At 39.0% G+C, this 10773-nt stretch overlaps 1 protein-coding gene across 2 annotated transcripts in view; it reads right to left on the bottom strand.

Moving 5' to 3' along the window:
* NBEAL1 (neurobeachin like 1) overlaps positions 1–10773 on the bottom strand; it is a 220591-nt gene that overhangs the window by 37628 nt on the left and 172190 nt on the right. For both annotated transcript variants that reach the window (XM_026454600.1, XM_026454601.1), the window contains 2 exons: positions 8447–8577; positions 5562–5671 (listed from right to left, as the gene is read on the bottom strand). In XM_026454600.1, coding sequence (XP_026310385.1) covers positions 5562–5671; positions 8447–8577 — 241 coding nt within the window. The remainder of the gene's footprint in view (positions 1–5561; positions 5672–8446; positions 8578–10773) is intronic.

The raw sequence follows: 10773 nt of genomic DNA, 5'->3' as shown, positions 1-10773 counted from the left end.
AATTATCTCGAAATAATGGCAAGCATTTATTCAATATTAACTATTCCTATCTACTATAATGTAGATATATTTATTAATATTAATACATGCATTTCCTAATAGGCAAATAAAATACAAATATGCTTATAACAGCCCAAAAATAATAACAAAAGAGCTAAAAGACAGCTATGGAATGCATCTCTGTGGTAAAATTTCCATTGAAATAGTTGTCTAGAAATTCAATTCAAGAAAAAAAAAAAGATCAATTTAAGGAAACAGTGAAACCACACTTAGGTGGACAAAATGGCTGCAAATCATTCTCTCCCTCACAGTAACCACTTACTAAGAGAAGGACAGGGTGGCAGGTAGAGACCTCCTGGAAATTACTAGTGATAACTTGAAAGACAGTGAGGAAATTGTTGAAATTGGAGACAGGAGAAAACGGGACTCATGTTTTAGTTATATGAAAGAATGAACTCATGAATTTGGGTGTACAGACTTCCAAACAGAACATTTTAAGTGCCATTTGGCTTCCTTCAGGCGCCTGTGATAAAGTATGAGAGGAGTAAGATGGGTTAAAAAGTGAACTATTTGATTTTTTTGTGGGGGGGACGGAATCTCTCGCTCTGTCACCCACGTTGGAGTGCAGTGTGATCTTGGCTCACTGCAACCTCCGCCTCCCACAGGTTCAAGAGATTCTACTGCCTCAGCCTCCCAAGTAGTTGGGATTACAGGTGCCTGCTACCGCACCCAGCTAATTTTTTGTATTTTCAGTAGAGATGGTTTTTTTCTTTTTTTCTTTTTTTTTAGACGGAGTCTCACTCTGTCGCCCAGGCTGGAGTGCAGTGGCTGGATCTCAGCTCACTGCAACCTCCGCCTCCCGGGTTTACGCCATTCTCCTGCCTCAGCCTCCCGTGTAGCTGGGACTACAGGCGCCCGCCACCTCGCCGGGCTAGTTTTTTTTTTTTTTTGTATTTTTTAGTAGAGACGGGGTTTCACCATGTTAGCCTGGATGGGCTCAATCTCCTGACCTCGTGATCCGCCCGTCTTGGCTTCCCAAAGTGCTGGGATTACAGGCTTGAGCCACTGCGCCCGGCCAGAGATGGGGTTTTAACATTTGGCCAGACTGGTCTCGAACTCCTGACCTCAGGTGATCCACCTGCCTTGGCCTCCCAAAGTGCTGGGATTACAGGTGTGGGCCACCACGCCCAGCCAAAAGTGAACTATTTGATTTTTAAGCACAATTTAAAGAAAACATAAAAAAGCCAGATACTGCTGGATTCAAAAATAAAACCATTGCAAGAGCCAGGCATGGTGGCTCATGTCTGTTATCCCAGCACTTTGGGAGGGCAAAGCAGGTGGATTGCTTGAGCCCAGGAGTTCCAGACCAGCCTGGGCAACATGGCAAAACCCCCGCTCCACTACAAAAAAATTAGCTGGGAATGGTGATATGCACCTATAGTCCCAGCTACTCAGGAGGCTGAGGTGGGAGGATCACTGGAGCCCAGGAGGACATGGCTGCAGTGAGTTGTGATAATGTCACTGCACTCCAGCCAGGGGACATTTCTCAGTCCCGGGATCTCTAGAGGGCAAAGACTCTCGAAATGAGAAATTGCCTAAGGCAACTATCAAATCAGAATGTCACCAGTAAAGTATGGTCTTGGATAAAAGTTTAGTTCAAGTGTTTGGCTGTAAAATAATCTGTTGGGACCTCAGAAAGATTTAAGGTTGTACCCCATAGACCCACTCAACTAGAAAATAGAGTGTCTAAGAATCTTAAGATCATTTTTCCATAGTAGCCGCCCATCCAACCCAAAGTAGAGAAGGGACTGTTTTGTAAAGTAATGTTGAATGGCTTTTGTCCAACAGACCTGACGCATGAGAAACCTGTAAGGTTTTAAATGGAATTAGACTAGTTTAGAGTAAAAGAGAGAAACTGTTTAAAAAAGAAGAGAGATCTTTGGCTTTCAATTCACTGTGGTTAGGAAAGAGGCTGACAAAAATACTCATGTAAACAAAGTTTTGTTTTTGTTTTTTTTTAAAAATGGAATAAAAAGAATGACTTAGTGAGGAGCCAAAGCTCAAAGGTAGAACCAAGAGCCACTGAGCACCCCTCTCAGGAAACAGGACTGGACTCTAATAGAAGATCTGAGAGCGTGTCCTTCCTGGAATTCTGAATTGCTATAAACCAGTATTTGTATTTGTGACTGCTAGAAGCCTCCTGTTTTCCTCCTCCTTTTGAATGGGAGTGTCTCTTAAAAGTTCTCTTATCCTTTCATACCACTGTTGTTACATAGAGGCAGATAACTTGCCTCTTTAGTTCAGGCTTCAGATCCAAGAGGAGCCACATCTGAGTAATTTCATCCACACATAGACTTGACTTAGATAATGAGATCCTGAATTTTAGGCCTCAAGCCTTAATGCAGAATAGCAAACTACTATCTGTGGGTCAAATCTGAGTTGCTGCCAGATTTGTAGATTAGTAGTAGAACACAGCCACATCCATTTGTTTTTGCAGTACAACGGCAGAACTGAGTAGCTGCAACATAGATCTTATGACCAACGAAGCCAAAAGATTTACTATCTGTCCCTTTACAGAAACAATTTGCCAATTCTTTCCTTAATGAGATGAGGGTTTTAGGGGAAGGGTGTCTTGAGAGGAAGTGAATATATTTTGCATGTAGGAGTAAAATAAGTTTTGACCAGAGGGCAGAATATATGTTGATTAAAGATAGCTAAAAATTCTTGCCAGGTGCGGTGGCTCATGCTTGTAATCCCAGCACTATGGGAGGCTGAGGCATGTGGATCACGAGATCAGGAGACTGAGACCATCCTGGCCAACACGGTGAAACCCAATCTCTACTAAAAATACAAAAAATTAGCCAGGCATGGTGGTGGGCACCTGTAGCCCCAGCTACTCGGGAGGCTGAGGCAGGAGAATGGCATGAACCTGGGACACGGAGCTTGCAGTGAGCTGAGATCATGCCACTGCACTCCAGCCTGGGCGACAGAGTGAGACCCTATCTCAAAACAACAACAACAACAGCAACAAAAATATAGCTACAAATTATTTCTCACTCTTAACATTGAAAGATGCAGCTCAATTTCCCTCCTCTTCAATCTGGCATTGATACTGTTACTGTTTAAACATTATAAAGTGGCAGAAGTGATGCTATGAAGAAATAGTGGAAGTTTCCACTTTTGGAGAGCACTTAGCTGCCAGGTGAGGAGTCTCACTACCCAGTTGGAGAGGAGATATCCTGAGATTACATGGAGAGGGAGAAAAGCTAGTATCCTACTGTTTCAACGCAGCCTTCAGATGACTCCAATCCCAGCTGCCACATGACTGTAACTAACCGCATGAGAACTTCAAGCAACAGCAGAATTCCTCAGTTGAGACCAGCTAACCCACTAAACTGTGGGAGATGATGATAAAATGGCTATACTTTTTTTTTTTTTATTGTTATACTTTAAGTTCTGGGATACATGTGCAGAACATGCAGGTTTGTTGTGTAGGTATACATGTGCCATGGTGGTTTGCTGCACCCAACAACCCGTCAGCTACATTAGGTATTTCTCCTAATGCTATCCTTCCCCTAAAATGGCTATACTTTTAAGCCACTGAATTTTGGAACAGTTTGTTACTCAGTAATACATAACTGAAATACATAATTCTAATATCTTATTAATAGGGTTGTGAAAGCTGTATGGATAAAAATGGAGTCCCTTATGCCAAAACCTAACAAAATCTAGTGGAGAGGCCATAAAGAAGGGGCTCTTATGCATACATGCCTACAATAAAGACTATCACAAAGACACTCTGAAAACCACAACCATACACCAAGAATACTTCTGCGAGGATGTCTGCCCAGCAAATGCCTGTTCAACCTTGGAATAATGCCATCCTTGTTATTAATCCTTGTGGTCAAGGATAATTGTTTCAAAACAACTTATGTAAACTTCCTCATTCTACCTTTAAAAACCTTTGCCTTCCTGGGTACATCTCTGGCCCCTAATGGTTCACCAGGGCACAAGTATTATCAGACTGCAGTTCATCATTCATTCCCAAATAAGTCTTTTTTTTTTTTTTTTAAAGAGACAGGGTCTTGCTATATTGCCCAGGCTGGTCTCAAACTCCTGGGCTCAAGTGATCCTCTCATTGCAGCCTCCCAAGTAGCTGGGACTACAGGTGCACACCACCCACACTTGGCTGAACTTATTTTTGCTTTTCTAAATTTTTTCTAAATTCCTTATTCATGAATAGGGTTAAGGCTTACAAATATTATAATTGAATTCTGAATTTTATAAATATATACTTATTTTATAAATATATAATGATAAAAAATGTTTCCAAGTACTGGCTTAATTATTTTCAGAGTCCTCCAACATTTCAGCTTAGGTAGAGAATAAAGTGGGCTACTGTGGGGAAAAGTGGAGCCATCAGTATCATCTGCAAGATAGCAACACAATATCAATGTTAAACTAACCCTCACTAGTCCTTCAATTCCAAATTAGGAAATTTAACTAAAAACTAATACTTTATTATTATTATTTTTTGAGATGGAGTCTCGCTCTGTCTCCCAGGCTGGAGTGCAGTGGTGTGATCTCAGCTCACTGCAACCTCCGCCTCCTGGGTTCAAGAGATTCTCCTACCTCAGTCTTCTGAGTAGCTGGGATTACAGGCACCCGCCACCACACCCAGCTATTTTTTGTATTTCTAGTAGAGATGGGGTTTCGCCATGTTGGCCAGGCTGGTTGCAAATTCCTGACCTCAGGTGATCTGCCCACCTTGGCCTCCCACAGTGCTGGGATTAGAGGTGTGAGCCACTGTGTCCAGCCATACATTTTTTAAAGTAGCATTTAAGGTTTAGCTGCCTTTTTTTTTTTTTTTTTGAGACAGAGTCTCGCTCTGTCACCCGGGCTGGAATGCAATGGCGTGATCTCAGCTCACTGCAATCTCTGCCTCCTGGGTTCAAGCGATTCTCCTGCCTCAGCCTCCTGAGTAGCTGGGATTATAGGCATGCGCCACCACGCCTGGCTAATTTTTTTATCTTTAGTTTCACCATGATGAAGTTTTACCACGTTGGCCAGGCTGATCTCTGAACTCCTGACCTCAGGTGAGGCCTTAGCCTCCTTCATCTCCAAAAGTGTTAGCATTACAGGTGTGAGTCACTGCGCTTGGCTTAGATGCCTTTCTTTTAAAAGCTTAGTGAAATCCTTCAGAGAAAACAAAAATGTACTCATCCTTGTTAGACTTAAAATAAATGTGAAAACTGTAAAACACCAAACTACACCAGCTTGGTGACTGGAACATTTACATATACAGCAGATGGACATTTTACAGAGCTGAAATGTTTAATATTTTGCTATATATATATATATTTTCATGGTACTATACTACAGTCTCACTATATCAGAAGATTCATAGCCTCAAAATAAATTACCATATTGTACTTTCTAAAGTCAGCTTATATGATAAATTACAAATTAATCTAGAAAAATAATTAAGTCAGATTATCCCATCCCCTGGAAAACACATCTTTTATCTTATTCTGTCTAATAACTAAATGCAAAAGTCTCACCAAAGCTTTCCTATGTTTATAGATGAAATCTTCAGCTGATTTAGCCCATTTGGGGAGAATGACATCATTTACTAATTCTCTGGAAACTTGTAGACGACCCAAGTTAAATTCTAAGACATGTAAAAAGAAAATGTATCAAACCATTTTAGATTATAATAAACAAAGTAAAACAAACAATAATAAGGGCACATTCCCACGCAAAACATATTTTTTCTTTTAAAATTCTTATCTATTGGAGTACATACCAGTTAATTTAAAAACAAAAATAACTAGTTTTAAATTAGCTATTATAATGTAAATTAGAGTAAGAATTAAGTTGTTAAGCAAGAAAAGTGGGGAAAACTATAGCTACAACCCTTATCTTAATCTGACCAAAATGCAAAATTAAGTTTTCTTCTCACACTTAAAATGATGAGAGGGACACAGTCCCTCTAACAGTACACTTACAAAATACAGCTCCTTAAAGCTTTTTGGTGTAACTCATACCTTAAACTCACTCACTGGAACAGTTATATTTGTCTGATGAAGAATAACATATTTACATACCACTATTCTAAAAAGATACTTGCATAATAAACATCTGCTCATATGGTTAGAACATGGCATTTTGATAAAATTTTCCCAAATATGAGGGGTTTTTTTGTTTATACAACGTGGAGAGGTAGAAGGGGGACTGTTAACACAAAAGACCTTTAAAAAAGAAGGCCTTAAAATACCAGTGTGCCACCTTAAAATACCAGTGTATCACAAGTTGGAGAGGAGTTTAAATGTCATAAAATGACAGGATGCACAGTGTCTTTGGTTTTATGTTAAACCCATCACAGTGTAGCAGATACTATTTGTTGCCCACCTGATAGTCATTCCCCCTTTTTATTTGCTAGCAGAACCTTTATTTCATTCAAGTGTCCATCTCTGCCCTATATTTCATGCCCATTCCAGGTGACTGGTCTAGGGGTTGGTATATGACCCAGTTCTGGAGAATGAGAAGTTATGAGGAAGAGTTTTTCACTCTTAAGAAAGGACACAATGGATTAACAGCCTCACTTATTTCTAAGATACTGTTGGATCTGCCTATGATGCCTAAAATTGCATTAGGTATTTGTGACCATGAGAGGAACCAGCCAAAGTCAAAATACTCAGAATGGCACAGTGAAAAATACAGAAAAAAAGTTAGCGCTGATGATGCTAAGCTATCTGAAATTTCCATACCTCAGGATTTTTATTATGGGAAACACTAAAATTTCCTTGTTTGCACAATTTTGAGCTGGTTTTATTAAAATTTTTTCCTAAAGGCATTCTGTTTTTCTTTGTTTTTTAATTTTTTATTCTTAAAGGCATTCTAATTGATATATTTACTTTCTCCCAAACAGCTCACTTCAAAGAGGCAATGTATAGTCAGAAGTGGAGGCCATCAAGACAATGTTGCTAAAGATAGCAACTAACTCTGATATAAATTGTTAAAGAGTACCTTAAGTTCTCCATCCAAATGTAGTCTGCTCATCCCTCCTATTCTAGATACTCTGCTTTAGGATAATCCAGTCCAACAGCTGACTGAGAGTTTAGGATCAGACTCAGACAACAGATTTACCTCATTTTCTGAAAGTCACCAATTTTGACTGCCTTACTGTGATGCCCTGCCTCCAACAGCCTGTTCCAGAGTGCACAAAGTGACATTAAGCCCTGGATATGTTCTCCTCAGTAAGACAAATAATTGTACTGAGTAAACGACGGGTCAAACATTAACACTACATGTTAGGGCAGGGAAAAAAGTTGGCAATAACTCTTTAACATTGTGGAACCTCCCTAAAGAACACCAATAGTAAAAATATTGCTATTTTCCTTATTTGTACTTAAAAGTAAATGTAAAACTACCTCACAGGAAAAGAATTTGGACATTTAAAAATGTATTAATATTTAACTTCATACTTCTCTACTTCAAAAGCATAATTTTTCAAATATTATAGTAACTTACCCTGTCATTTTAATTTGCCTACTCTTGCATGCTCTAAATCAGGAGTTACCAAACTTTTCCTATAAAAGGTCAAAGAATAAATATTTTTGGCTTTGTGAGTGATATCATATCTGTTGCAACTACTCAAACCTGCTGATATTCCTACTTTGAAAGTAACCTTCTATGATACAAAAATGAATTGGCTGGCAGGCATGGTGACTCACACCTGTAATCCAAGCACTTTGGGAGGCCGAGGTGGAAGGATCACTTGAGCCCAGGAGTTCGAGACCAGCCTGGACAACAAAGTGAGACTCCATCTCTCCAAAAATAAATGCAGGCATGGTGGTGCACACCTGTAGTCCCAGCTACTCAGGAGGTTGAGCTGAGAGGATTGCTTGAGCCCAGGAGGTCAAGGCTGCAGTGAGTAGTGATCATGGCACTGCATTCCAGCCTAAGGAAAAAGTGAGACCCTGTTTCAAAAAAAAAAAAAAAAAAAAAAAAGGAATTGGCTGGCTGTGTTCCAGTGAAACTGTATATATGAAGACATGAGTTTGGCCATGGAGTTGGTTAATAGACCTGTAGTCAGCTGATGGTTAGTTTAAATCCTCACCTTATCTAACTCAAACACTTTTAACCTAAGTAGTATATATAGCTGAAATAGCATATGGTCATTTTTGCTTCCCTAGTAAACACTGTACACTATAGTCTGATAAATTCTCTTAATGATTCAAATTTGACCCCTTTAGCTTAGTTCCCTATAGCACTTCCCTGGAAGGTAAGACTCATATCATTAGTTCAGCCCTGTCACTAAGTAATCCATAGACAGAATGAATCTTAAATAATCTACAGGATATTATAAAAATGTCCTGAAAGACATTTTTGAGGCTCCTCCATTGGGACCTACTAGTCAAATTTTTAATCCCCTATTTCTTACGATTTTGATTTTCCAAAAACTCTGGGAAATAGAAGAATTCAGGAATAAGTTCTTTCACATCATATGGATTATCCATGAGAGCTTGCCAGGTTGCAGGAATAGAATGGAACTGTCGATCTGCACAGTCAAATCTGCATGTAGAAATTAAAAGAGAATGTAAATATTGAATGAAATCAACAACAAGACATGAAACAAAACTTTTAGATTCCCTTCAGGGTTCCTAATGATTAGAGGTACTGTTTTCTAAATCTTCCTCTTTAATGCCTACACATACAATTTACTCTCCTTATTATGATAATCTCATAGTTGTCAGGAACTAAATACTCTAATTTTAATCACCAGTAGCACCTTAGTTGAACTAGTTGAAAACCAAATCACACTGGAGAAAAATTTCACATAAATTAAATATCATCTTAAGAGTCTTTTTAGGGCCGGACACGGTGGCTCACAACTGTAATCCCAGCACTTTGGGAGGCCGAGGTGGGCAGATTTCCTCAGGTCAGGAGTTCAAGACCAGCCTGGCCAACATGGTGAAATCCCGTCTCTATTAAAAATACAAAAATTAGCCGAGGGTGGTAGCACACACCTGTAATCCCAGCCACTCGGGAGGCTGACCCAAGAGAATTGCTTGAGCCTGGGAGGCGGAGTTTGCAGTGAGCCGAGATCATGCCACTGCACTCCACCCTGGCCAATAGATCAAGACTCTTTCTCAAAAAAAAAGGTATTTTTGCTGAATAAAATTTATTATAGAAAGTGAATGTTATTTCAATATTTGAAAATCACAGAGTATAAATATGATTATAAACATTATAGTATCAATATACTTGGTTAATAGATCTATAGGAATGATGGTGATTTAATCACTGATATGTAAATATTTTTACAAACTCTTCTGCTTAAAACCAGACAGTGAGTTAGGGAAATAGCTCGGTGGCTAAAGCTTTTATGTTTTACTTGCATAATCTATTGTCTTATTTTAATATTATTTTTAAATTAATTAATTTTACGTATTTACTTATTTTAGAGATGAGGGTCTCACTATGTTGCCCAGGCTGGAGTGCAGTGGCTATTCACAGGCACCATCATAATGTGCTGCAGTGTTAAACTCCTGGCCTCAAGAGATTCTCCCACCTCAGCCTCCCAAGTAGCTGGGACTAAGAAGCCCAGGCCTGCTTCTGGCTTAATTTTATTTATTTAAATTTAATCATGGACACTGCGTCTACAGTAGGTGAACGAAGCTCAAGTGGATATGCTGCAATTGTATTATGCTTTCCCGAATAAAATAACAGTATAAATCCCTTCTGTTTTATTTCATTTGATATTGTTTTCCTGGATTTAGTAAGTATTTAATGGCCTTGAGTCTAAGGTAAGGCTATGCTACAAGGAAAAAAAGTGACATTAATGACCAATTTGTCTGTTGTTTTTTACACCTATTTAATCTTGGTTTGAGGCAGAGTTGATCTTAGCAGAATTTTGAATTTAATTATAATTTAATTATAGATATCAGACCATCTAAAACATTATAGTATATAGTATATTCAAGAAGAGGTATAGTTTTGAGATAAAATTAACATATCATATAAATTGCTTGTGTTAAGTGGATAATTCAAGGGTTTAATTCAGTATATTCACAGTTGTGCAACTATCATCACAATGAATTTTACAACATTCTCATCACTCCAAGAAGAAATGTTGTACCTATTAGCAGTCACTGTCCATTCATCCTACTCCCACCCCTGGAGACTGCTAATGTACCTTGTATCTCTATGTCTATTTTTATTTCATTTTGCCTATTCTGATGATCTGTCTATTTTGGACACTTCATGTAAGTCATGTAATATGTGCCCTTTTGTGTCTGGCTTATTTCATTTGGTATAATGTTTTCAAGGTTCATCCATATTACAGCATGTATCAATACTTCATTCCTTGAATTCATTCATAGCCAAATAATATTCCACACTGTATGGATATATTACATGATTCATTTATCAGTAGATGAACACTGGTCTGTTTCTACTTTTTGGTTATAAATTATACTGGTATGGCCGGGCTAGGTGGCTCATGCCTGTAATCCCAGCACTTTGGGAGGCTGAGGTGGGCAGATCACTTGATATCAGGAGTTCCCGACCAGACTGGGCAATATGGCAAAACCCCGTCTCTACCAAAAATACAAAAAAATTACTTGAGTGTGGTGGCACACACCTATAGTCCCAGCTACTTTGGAGGCTGAGGCAGGAGAATCGTTTGAGCCTGGAAGATGGAGGTTGCAGTTAGCTGAAACTGAGCCACTGCACTCCAGCCTGGGTGACAGAGCAAGACTCTGTCTC

Source organism: Piliocolobus tephrosceles, chromosome 11, assembly GCF_002776525.5.
Source record: "Piliocolobus tephrosceles isolate RC106 chromosome 11, ASM277652v3, whole genome shotgun sequence".
Classification (NCBI taxonomy): domain Eukaryota; kingdom Metazoa; phylum Chordata; class Mammalia; order Primates; family Cercopithecidae; genus Piliocolobus; species Piliocolobus tephrosceles.
Note: the sequence above shows the minus strand (reverse complement) of the source record. Positions and strands in the feature narration are given on the sequence as shown.